This window comes from Xyrauchen texanus, chromosome 49, assembly GCF_025860055.1.
Source record: "Xyrauchen texanus isolate HMW12.3.18 chromosome 49, RBS_HiC_50CHRs, whole genome shotgun sequence".
Taxonomy (NCBI): Eukaryota; Metazoa; Chordata; class Actinopteri; order Cypriniformes; family Catostomidae; genus Xyrauchen; species Xyrauchen texanus.
Genome location: NC_068324.1, coordinates 26,185,328 through 26,198,078, shown reverse-complemented (window position 1 = coordinate 26,198,078; position 12,751 = coordinate 26,185,328). Strand labels below are relative to the sequence as shown.

Below are 12,751 nucleotides of genomic sequence, written 5' to 3'. Positions count from 1 at the left end.
AAATGATAGATAGCAGTTTCTTCGGATTTCGGTTCAGTCATCAAATGTTTGTAATTTATTTGCACTAAGAAATTCATCATAAACTCCTTTTTCAGGACACTTTAAAGATAATTTTGTAAAAATCCAAATAACTTTACAGATCTTTAAACAATGTTTTCCATGCTTGTTCAATGAACCATTAACAATTAATGAATATGCACATGTGGAACGGTCATTAAGAAACAAACCGATAACAGACGGTAGGCAAAGTCAAGATCACAGTTATATAAACTTAGGACACTAAAGAGACCTTTCTACTGACTTTGAAAAACACCAAAAGAAAGATGGCCATGGTCCCTGCTCATGCTGCAGGGAGGCATGAGGACTGCAGATGTGGCCAAGGAAATAAATTGCAATGTCCGTACTGTAATACGCCTAAGACAGCGCTACAGGGAGACAGGAAGGCCAGCTGATAGTCCTCGCATTAGCGGACCATGTTTAACAACACCTGTGGGACAGGTACAGGATTGCAACAACAACTGTCCTAGTTACACCAGAAATGCACAATCCCTCCATCAGTGCTCATACTGTCGGCAATAGACTGAGAGAGGCTAGAATAAGGGCTTCAAGGCAGGTCTTTAACAGATACAGTCAGGTCCATAAATATTGGGACATCGACACAATTCTAATCTTTTTGGCTCTATACACCACCACAATGGATTTGAAATGAAACGAACAAGATGTGCTTTAACTGCAGACTTTCAGCTTTAATTTGAGGGTATTTACATCCAAATCAGGTGAACGGTGTAGGAATTACAACAGTTTGTATATGTGCCTCCCACGTTTTAAGGAACCAAAATAATGGGACAATTGGCTGCTCAGCTGTTCCATGGCCAGGTGTGTGTTATTCCCTCATTATCCCATTTACAAGGAGCAGATAAAAGGTCCAGAGTTCATTTCAAGTGTGCTATTTGCATTTGGAATCTGTTGCAGTCAACTCTCAAAATGAGATCCAAAGAGCTGTCACTATCAGTGAAGCAAGCCATCATTAGGCTGAAAAATCAAAACAAACCCATCAGAGAGATAGCAATAGAGATTGCTAATGTGACGTCATCGTGACGTATTACCAGTGCTGAACGCAAAGCATTTTGGGAATCCGCAGCACAAACAGAAGGCGCCAGACTTGATTGCATGGAGGGAAGAACGCAGTGTTCAAGATGCCTTCTACCTGCTGTGTTATAAACTGCAATAGTCGTTCTCACGATAGAAGTGGCATAAAGCTTAAGAACGGAAAATCCTTTTATCGTTTTCCAGCGTGGAAAAATAGTAGTACAAGCCATGTTTCAGAGGTGACAAAAAGGCGACGATTGGCATGGATAGCAACAGTAAGGTGGCCCAAGATTACCTTTGATAACACTCCACCACACATGATGGTGTGTTCAAAGCATTTTCACAAAGTTACAGAGAGTAATGTAAATGTTATGTTGTGGGCAAATAACCAGCGTGTTTTGTTTGATTTAACCAGACCATTAGATTTGACGTTAGGCCAATGTTAACTAGCATGAAATGGCTAGAAAATGAGCTTAAGTTACCAATGTACTAAAGCGTAACGTTAATCAGTTTTAAATGTTGTACATCTAGGCTACATAGCAATTTATTTGGTGACCGTGTTTGCAGGCAAACCTGCCTATGAAATGTTGAAAAATTGTGGTTGTGTGCAGTGACCAATATGTGTCCGAGTATTGTTGTGAAGCCATCGGGTTAGAATTATACACCATGCTCACATCTAATATGTAAATAGGTTTTGGTTTTTTTTTCAAAAGATTCTGTAATGTCACTTCTCGCATGTAATGATTTTTAGCCATCTCTGTAAATAAAATACACAAAGAAATTCTGCCTCCTTTACCTGTATTAAGGAAAAATTGTGCAAAATCAGTTTGGATTGCAATACACAATTACATAACTTAAATGGTAGTAACAACCAACTTAATTTCAGTTTCTTTACATATTTAACATGTAAATACATTTAGATGAAGACATTTACATTATAAAGAGTCCATAGAAAAGAGAACTGGAAATGTATGAGGTAGGTTGTGGGTGATAAGTCACAGACATGTGCAAGCATCGCATTGCCATAACTCTTCTCTGTGTGCTGCTGAATACCACGCAACCTAAATGGATCCACTGTATAGGACAGTTCTGATCATCACAAGCAACCATGTCATCAAACTCTTCAGGCTGTCTGCAAAAGCACCACAACACAGCCTTTTCAGGTTGACGTCCCCTGACCAGTCACTATGCTCGTAAGAATCCAGTCCTCTGATTCCCTTTATTTTCTCGTCATATCTCGTCTTTGCATTAGGCGGTATGGTCCGACAATGTTTTCTTTAGCCCGCTGCATTTTGTAGGATTATATTCTATTTTTCACGCAATTCTTTTTATTATTTTCATGCCACTAGCCTGCTATGCGATGCCAGCCCATGTAAACGGGCCAAACATACCCATAATTCTTTGCGTTCTGATGACGTTGCCGCCTTGTTGGTCACATGTCTTAGCGATTTCTATAACATTAGGTGTGGCCAAATCAACTGTTTGGAACATTCTTAAAAAGAACGAACGCACTGGTGAGCTCAGCAACACCAAAAGACCCGGAAGACCACGGAAAACAACTGTGGTGGATGACCGAAGAATTCTTTCCCTGGTGAAGAAAACACCCTTCACAACAGTTGGCCAGATCAAGAACACTCTCCAGGAGGTAGGTGTATGTGTGTCAAAGTCAACAATCAAGAGAAGACTTCACCAGAGCGAATAAAGAGGGTTCACCACAAGATGTAAACCATTGGTGAGCCTCAAAAACAGGAAGGCCAGATTAGAGTTTGCCAAACAACATCTAAAAAAAGCCTTCACAGTTCTGGAACAACATTCTATGGACAGATGAGACAAAGATCAACTTGTACCAGAGTGATGGGAAGAGAAGAGTATGGAGCAGGAAAGGAACTGCTCATGATCCAAAGCATACCACCTCATCAGTGAAGCAGGTTCCACAGTTCCATAGGCATGTATAGCTGCCAATGGAACTGGTTCTCTTGTATTTATTGATGATGTGACTGCTGACAAAAGCAGCAGGTTGAATTCTGAAGTGTTTCGGGCAATATTATCTGCTCCAGAACTCATTGGACGGCGCTTCACAGTACAGATGGACAATGACCCAAAGCATACTGCGAAAAAGTGGTTTCAAACAAAAGCAGGTTTGTGAACACTGATGGTCGTGCACAGTCTCAGCTTTCTTTGTTTCTATAACAATTATTGTTATATATTTTACTTTTTGCTTAGTTTTTTGTGCAATTATTGTTGTTAAAAAAGCCTAACCAGGGACTGGGGCTGCAAATTAGCCTTTGGCTAGAAGCCTGTATGTGGAGCATCGGTTGCTTGAAATTGTAGCAATGTTTCTGCATTGTCCCTGTTAAATAACATTGATTAACAAAAACAGCAGACGGGCTGAATGATAATGCAAATTCGCTCTTCTTACAGTAGGTGGTCCTTATGCAGCAGAAATATAGCTGTTTCCCTGGTTATGCCTGTACACAAAGCAGCCCTGCACTTATAAACAATACTTTATTAGGCATTATACAGAGGTAAGATGAAAAGAAAATGCCATGGAAACTTTTCTGAAGACAGTCAGTTCCCTTCAGAGATACATTTCTATAAAATAGTCATAAAGGTATTGCATTCAGTGGCTTTAGTTAAAGTCTTCCGAAGTCATAATCACTATGAGAGCACTTGGATTTCATCGAGTCATTCTGTATATTTTATATTACTAGTCACATTTTAAATAAAGTGTTGCGACTGCAAATCTGCCTGTTATGTTTTTATATTGCCAACAAATGGTTATGGTATATTGTTGAGAAGGTTTAGAAAAGGCACACACACATTTATAGTCAACGTCGGGTATTATCAAACAGGAGATAAATCGTGAATCATTTTAATTTACTGACAACCCTCAAACATTTGAACAGTTATTTGACATTTCAATCTTTCTGGATAATGAAATGATAACTAAATGGTTTACTTATCTTTCCTTGTGGTTTTTGAAATATCTGATGAAATTAGGGGTTGTGGTGGTTGTATCGGACATTTTTGCATTGGATATTATCAAACCTTTTTTTTTATTCACATGGTCCAATTCAAAATCTTTATATCCAAAAGGAGATTATTTTGGTTACTCGACAATCATCTGTCATTTTGGCACGTTGGGAGCGCATCGCTAACTGCGCAGATGCAGATAAATGGTGCTGGCGGGTGTACATTTTTGCATATTAATTAATTGGTCACAATATTTTTTTAAACACTTACGTTCATTGAAAGAACATGAAACAATGTAGTATTATTCTGTTTTTATAGATACTTCAAAATAATTTATTGATTTCACACACTTATAGGATTATTGCATTGCATTCGCATTATTCAACAAGTTATCGCATGTCACATTTTTCTTCCAGATCAAGCAGCCTTATAAGGTGACTTAACATGGCTTTTATGTATTTTAATACGTTCATTGATTTTTGCTTATATTAGGCTATTAGTTGGACTGCAACCAACAATTATTTTTATAATAATAGATTAATCTTTGCTTTATTTCCTGTATTATTAAATTTAAAGTTCTGAATTCAATTAGAGCAGATGCAATAATGATGGTGATTCCTGACATATGCCATTCATGCCATATTCTTTATGTTGGCTACACCTCCAAAACACACTTAGAACAGTTAAGCTGAATTATTTTATTGCTATTTTGTACAAATCAAATTCACATAGCGGATGAAGTTTGATTTGTGGAATAACACTTTTCCTTCAAGAAACTTTTACAATGAAGTTCCCGGCCAGATTGAGAATGGACACTATGGATGACCGCAAAATACAGTGGCATGCAAGGGCTATGTGCTTGTTCACAATCATCATTTCAAAAGGACAGGTGATGCAAATTTCAGAGCTTTATACATACTCCGACTCCTCAAATCTTGTCCCAACTATCAGCAGCCATGGGCTCCTCCAAGATAAAATTTAAAATAATCGATGCCCACAAAGCAGAAGGCTATAAGAATATGGCAAAGCGTTTTCAGGTAGACGTTTCCTTGTTTTGTAATGTAATTAAGGAATGACCCTTAACAGGAGTTTAAGTTGAGGTCTGGGACATGAGATTCAAGATGGCGCGGTAGCAAGCAGCGGCCACTCGGATCCAAAATAGTGCTATTTTTGTTACTCCAAGACCATCACCACACACTCCAACCAGAAGCCATGGATGACTGCGGAGATGCATGCACTGCTGAGGACCCGAGACTCCGCCTTCAGAGCAGGCGACACGGCGGCCCCAAGAACAGCGAGGGCCAAACTGTCCCAGGCCATCAGAGAGGCAAAGCACGCACAGAGAATCCATAGTCACTTCCATGAAAATGTGTATGTTCTTTATGGTTCCATTTTATTTAGGTGTAATATAGAGAAAATAACAAGTTTGCAGTAATGCAAAGATGTTATTTAATTTTGTAAAAATATTTAAATTTGAAAACACTGCATTTATAGTTGCTGTTGTTGCTAGTTTGTATGTTTGAGTTGAGAAATACACATTTCAGCATTATCAGTAATCTATTTGTGCATTTTCCTTGATAACCAAGCAAGTTGACTCATGATACCATTTGTTTATTATATTGCAATCGCATATTGCAATATTAGCCTCAATAATCGCAATATGACATTTTCCCCAAATCGTGGGGAAATATATATAAATATCCCTCATTTCATCTGTTGTGAATTGCTCAATTGGAAACATCTTAGTCTTAAGATCATGCCCTGGTGAGTTTAGAGGTGTTGCCACATACAGAGAAAAATAAATCATATAGTTGCCGCTTTAAATGTACCCCTTTTGCAAAATTCTGATTTCCAACAAATGTTAAAGGCTGAAATCAATGTTTATAAAAGGAGACCGACTAGTCCGCAGTATCTTCTGTGGGTGTGGATTGGGAGGCACTTAAGGTGGTTCTTAAGGTTCGGTTCAGGCCAAATGCCTCATTTATCAAAAAATTCCAAAGCATGAGAACTCGTAGAGTTGGAAGGGAATATTAAAAGTGCAGAGGCAGAACTGAACCTGCGAATGTCATCTGATGGTCTCAGGGAATTGACCAGATAGAAATACAGATATAATACTATTTTGTCATGGAAGGTGGAGTTTTGGTTATTCAGGGCAGACATACTTTGAGTCGGGGACAAAGCAGGAAAACTTCTGGCAAGGCTCCTACTCTGTCTAGGTCAACTCACTCACACACACACGTGTACACATGATGATCATGCTGAGGCCTTTTCATTGTATGAGCAACCGGCTCTACACATTCATTTTGAAGCACGCATCACTTGCAGATTATTTATTTATTCACTCAATTAAATCAAGACACTTTTTTTATTTTATCACACTAGTACATATTTCAATTTTAAATGTACATTCAAACATACATTTTTGCCCAAATACAGTACATCATATTACATGACATTCTGTGGTTTATAGCTAATGCTATTTTTATGACTATATTCCATGTTTTCTGCATACTACATGTTTTAACCGTGGAATAAGCTGACTCCGATTGTAGAATTACTGAAAATTAATTCACTTTCAAAGATGTTATGGCCGAATCATCACGCTATGAACCCAGTATGAATTTATTTATTTTCAGTGGTCCGACTGTCATCATTGTCTAAAGTTTTTTAACTCACAGTGAAGCAAACTCTTGAGGGTCCAAAAAGTTGAGACAAAAACTAATCCACGGATATGTTTTCTGGGATTATTTTTTTTTAAAAGAATACGCTAAAAGCACCAACTTATTCTATTTTAATGATTCAAGTATAGAAAATTATCTGCACAATTTTGTAGAATTTTGGTGTGGCCTGCTTTTCTTTCACAAATATGTTAATATTCAATAATTGATTAGTTTTGTGACCCCCTTCTGGAGATGCCACTAGGTGGCAACAAATGAAAGTGTTACGTGCTTTGAGCAAGTCATCAAATGTTCACGACCGAAATCTGCCAAGAGACTTTATAGTTTAAGCATTATAAGAACAAAGCAGATATATTGTATCACTTTCCAACAGTATTTCAAATGCTGAAAATGACTTTTATCAGAAAAGACTAAATAGCATAATAAACATAATTTTGAGTTTCCATTATGTCCCTTCATCATTGTAAATTGCATTTCACATGAGTTGAGTCAAGGCGTCAAAGCTCCGCTAAACATCAACGTCAAGCAGCGATTTGTCTTCCACATTAGGGTGCCAACACACTGAGTAGAGTTTATGCTGTGTCAGAGAATGCTGTGAATGCACTGATTTCAAAGGGGATGGTACGTCGAAAGGACGAAGAGTGAAAACGCAAGGTTTCCGATAGTGAAGCTGTCATGTGACCAAAAGTTGAAAACATTTGAACTTCTAATGCAACGCATTCTGGTGTAGGCATCCGTAGACCAATGGGAATCTCAGAGAGACGGGACTAGTTGCACTGTGAAATCGAACAAAGAAAAAAAACATTTATATATATTTGGTGCATCTCTGACATGGTACCGGATGTGGAGGAAGTGTTAGACAGCATCAGGCACAGCCCATTTGCACTACAGATCGACAAATCCACTGATGTGGCCAGCTACGCAAATCTGTTAACATATGTGAAAAACATTAGTGATGCACCGAAATGAAAATTCTTGGCCGAATGCAGGATGCATTGGCGAAAATGATTTTAAAAAGCTATATTATATATATATATATATATATATATATATATATATATATATATATATATATATATAAATAATTGTATTAATATTATACTTTTTAATTAATTTCATGAATTTAATTAATCTGAATTGAAAACTACAAATCAATAGAATGATCACACTTTTATTGAAAGTAACGCACCAAAATTGGACAGAAAATACATTATAACATTATTAAATATATTATTCTTTATTCAGTTCTTTAACAGATTTTTTTTTTTTTTTTTTACCAATTATCCAATAAATGTAACGTTCTAGAAAACTCTAATGATATGCAAAACAGCAGTCAAGTAATGAACTTAGCAGCTCTAGGCTAGCATCTTGCAAATACAAAATGTTTAAATATGCTACAGTCATTTTAATGATAACAGGCAGAACACAGAAGGCCTCTATTCTGTTTATGTAAACGTATTTCCACTTTAATATAAAATTATTGTGCAAAACAACAGTGCAAAACAGCAGTAATAGAACTAAAACTAAACAACTGTAAACGACAGATGTACCCTCAAGTGAAGTACAAAGTTTTGCAGGGCTAAACAAATTTTAATGGAATAGCTATACACACATCACATTGGACTGCTTTCTATTTAAGTAAGTGTCAGGTTTCTCTTCAAGAACAAAAGTTGCTCAGCTTTCTGGCCAACTCAAGAACATTAGATGCTGCACTGAATAGTCTCTCTACCTGTGCTGGTGCTTGGGCATATACATACCTGCGTGCAATCCGCGCAAGCAATGGAAATTTATCTCTGTTCACGCGCCAGTAGTCAAGAGGATTGTCGCGTTCGTAATATTAGCGAAGCGATCGACTGTGTTTTGCAACTGTTTTGGGTCCTTGAATAATGTATAACGTGCGAGGAAGGGCACCAGGTGGACTTTCTGGTGCCCTCCTAGGTAAAAATGGTGCCCTATGCAGACTGCGTAGTATGCGTATAGGTTGCGGCGGTACTGCTTAGTATTTCCACACCACTGAAATCAGCCTTTGCTTGGCAGTCCAGTGATTATGATTAGATCGATCGAAAGTGAAACCTGAACACTAAGGGGCTCATATTTTCAGCCTTTTTTTCTCTTTCGACCAAAACAAAAAATGCAATTTTCGGCGAATGAAATTTCAGTGCATCCATAAAAAACATGGACATTAAAGAAGAGTTTCTATTCAGTAGTCCTTTGTGCGCACACACACACACGTAGGTGCGGCTATCCTTATAAGTTCTCTCCATAGACATAATGATTTTTATACTGTATGAACTATATATTCCATCCCCTAACTCTACCTCTTTAAACCTAACAAAAAGATTCTGTATTGGGGTGCCATAGTGTACGTTGTGTTACAAGGGAGGCCCACTGTCTGACTTTGTAAACCCCTGCCCTAGTGAGTAAGCACCCATAAGGCTAATTTGTAGCCTATACAATAACCTGACTGTCGACACAGACCACAACAACTGTGATTGGTCCACATTATCCAGAGACCACCCCCCCCAGGATGATAACAAGGATGTCGAGGTAGCATCGCATTTTATCCAACACCATTTCAAAATATATATCATACTGTATTTGGACTCTTTTATTCTGTGTTTCATAATAATAATAATAGTTTATTTTATATAGCGCCTTTCTTGAACCCAAGGTCACTTTACATGAGAGCCAATACATGAAATACAGCAAACAGATAGATAACACATACACAAAAACAAAAATCCCAAACAAGCAGCCAAGAGTTAACCCTGAGTGAAGAGTTTTAGATGCGATTTAAACGAGGAGAAAGTAGGGAGTCAAATGGGGTTGTAGAAGAGCATTCCAATGTCGAGGAGCAACAGTCAAAAATGACCGGGATCGCATTGGAGACAACCTGAACATCGGGTTAACAGGAAATTTGCACCAGTAAACTGTACAGTGCGAGTGGGAATATAAGGGTGAAGCAACTCAATGTACTGAGGAGCAAGTGTGTGAAGCTCCTTGAAATGTTTCAACAATATCTTGTATAGAATGCGAAAGGTAATTGGAAGACAATGGAGCTGTTGCAGAATGGGGTGATGTGTGCAGGCTTTTTACTGGAGGTAAGAAATGTAGCTGCAGAATTGTGGATGTATTTCACGAAGTTAGTAAAGTTTAGAAAAGTTCATGAAGAGATAAGTTTACTCCACATTGTAGTAAGTGGCAGGGGCGAATTTATGAGCTTGCCATGCAAGAATACAGGAAGTGTGCAATATAAACATTGAAAAATGTAATTACTGTAGTTCAATAACTGGGATTTCTGGATACTCTGAAATTATAAGGTAAAAATGTATTAAAAATTAATTATGAGGCGTTCAACATCTCTTCATACATTTCAACCATTTTAAAATATTTAATGTAGATTTTACTCTCAAAGACGTCATTTGTGAGGAAAACGTGTGTGAAAAACACTTTGATGTGAAGTTGGAGCCGAGGTTGTGCTGGTTTGAGTATTTCTGTAACTGCTGATCTCCTAGGATTCTCACACACAACAGTCTCTAGAATTTACTCAGAATGGTGCCAAAAACAAAAAACAGCCTGTGAGAAGCAGTTCTGCTGATGGAAATGCCTTGTTGATGAGAGAGATCAACAGAGAATGGCCAGACTGGTTTGAACCGACAAGGTCTACAGTAACTCTGATAACCGATCTGTACAATTATGGCTAGAAGAATATCATCTCAGAATGCTATTTTGAGATGCCAAAACAGCGCCAACCTGCAGCACGAGTGGGACCTACACAATATTTGGCAGGTGATTTTAATGTTGTGGTTGATCGGTGTATAATCACATAAGTACTTTGATGAACTGATTTCTCACCAGTGTATAAATCTGTTGCTCGTGACTGACAGTAGTTTACCGCTGTCCTCATAAGAAAATCCACCAGCACTGTCTGCATACTTCACACCACCTGAGTGAACACCCACACCTGCTGGACACAACATCATAAGCAAACAACACTTTTTACATAGAAAACAATATTATAATTTCACAATCAGATAACAACACTTCTGGGTAGTGACGAATTTAAGCCCACCAAAATCTAAGCCTTCAAATATAATGAGCATAAAATCAAAGATTATTCTCATGTAAACACTCATGTTATGTTTAGTGATAAACTGACAAAAAGAAGTTACTTTATTTAACTGCAAATGTGAAAAGTCTGGCATGGGCTTATAAAGAACATGTGTTCTTAATAAGTGAACTATGATTTTAAACACGGTTCCTTAAGAGCACACATGAAAACAAATATATATTTCTGGATTATAATTACAGACAGAGCATAAATCTTGTCAAGAAGCTTCTTGAATATTTTCATTTAATGTGTTTATCCGCCATTTGTATTAATTTTATTTTACTGCATCTATCTTCGTGAGCGTCACTCAAGCAGTGTCCTGCAGTAACTCCAGATACTCACTGTGCATCTTTCAAATGCAAGGCAAATAAATAATATCAAGCATCATTTGGTTTATGAACCTCTTGATGTTTTTATTTTTTTTTAATCATTCTTTGCCTGGTCTGTACATCGGACTCCAGAAGAACTGCTTTTTTCTTAGGTCATCAAAAAAAAGTGACGTTTTGGAGCAACTTCCAAAATGGCCGGCGAACATGGGAGCACATGCTCCCAAATAACTCAAGAACAAAACAATTGATTTGCTTCAAATAAAAAGTCAAATGATACCAACAAATCTGTGCATTTCCTCTGCAACAACAGTTTTCTCTCTTGCTTTTTTTATTTTTCAAAATAAAACAGTAAGTTGGCTTAATTGTGTCACTTCCCGCTCATATATGAATGTAATATCATACAAGCTGTTTTCAGCACTGTTCTATCCTCACTGTAGAAGTAAAAAGGCAACTCAAACCGGAACAAAAAGTGAATATATTCCTCAGTACTTTAAAACATATATTAGCTTGAGATGTTCATTTCAGACACTAGTGTCAAATTTCAAAGAGCACTATGTGTCATATGATAGATATGTTAGCTATGATAGTTGTGCATAGCGTACACCATTTCCCAAATAATTATGATTCATGAGTTCAACAACAGCAACAAATATATTCATTATATGCTAGTTATGACAGTTATTTTATACATAATTAGTCATATGATAATATAGTGATATTTCAGAGATAGACACACTTTGGCCATCTGCTAAGATGTGAGAGCGCGCTTGTGTCATGCACACGCGACATTAATTATTTTCTCAATAATTCCGCTTTCCGGCTCATTATGACAGAACACAGAGTTTGTAAAAGTGTATAAAGATACAAACGCTTTACCTAGATTCACTGTAATCTCTCTGAATCGTGAAAGTGTTTCTCTCTCAAAGCCGCAGATCTCGATGTAGCTTCTCTCCAGAACAGCCGCCATCTTCACGCGCGCTGTACGCCACTCCTGCGACTGAAAGCCGCGCTTCCGCATTTAAAATACTTAAAGGGCCAATGCAAAAATATTCACTGCTAAAACCAAAAGGGTCGTGCATAGAAGGTAACCGTCTCACGTCGATATTTTTGCGCATGCGCGTTCTGCTGATGCTTTCGCCGCCTGTCTTTCATCTTATTAATGATGGAGAGCATAAAATACGTCTCTTTAACCCTCAGAGATCCAGTGTAGAAGAATTGCAACAAATATTACCTAATTTCCATGTACAGGTAAAAACTACATGTAACAGTAGCTGACACTCAGAGCTTTCTCAATACATCGGTTTTGGCGGGAAAAGTTTGCATATTATCTGCCACAGCTTGCTTACAGGAATAGTTCACCCACAAATGAAAATGTGCATATACTATACTCATCCTCAAGCAATCCAAGATATATCTGAGTTTATTTCTTCATCAAAACATAATTTAAGGTTTTTAGGATTTCATTTCAGGCCTCCTCCTTTAAACAATGCAAGTGAATGTACTCCATTTTTTGATGGTCCAAAATACATATTTTGCTAATCAAAATAATCCACAAGACTCCAGTCGACAAA

At 37.5% G+C, this 12,751-nt stretch overlaps 1 protein-coding gene across 2 annotated transcripts in view; it reads right to left on the bottom strand.

The window, feature by feature from the left end:
• The window catches only part of nup160 (nucleoporin 160), a 105,644-nt gene extending 93,473 nt beyond the window's left edge, over positions 1 to 12,171 (bottom strand). Inside the window, exons 1-2 of one of the 2 annotated variants that reach the window (XM_052122432.1) lie at positions 12,057 to 12,171; positions 10,596 to 10,707 (exon numbers count right to left, since the gene is read on the bottom strand). In XM_052122432.1, the coding sequence (XP_051978392.1) occupies positions 10,596 to 10,707; positions 12,057 to 12,147 (203 nt within the window). In that variant the 5' untranslated portion in view covers positions 12,148 to 12,171. The remainder of the gene's footprint in view (positions 1 to 10,595; positions 10,708 to 12,056) is intronic. The other variant, XM_052122433.1, reaches the window with a different exon arrangement.
• Positions 12,172 to 12,751: the final 580 nt, after the last annotated feature.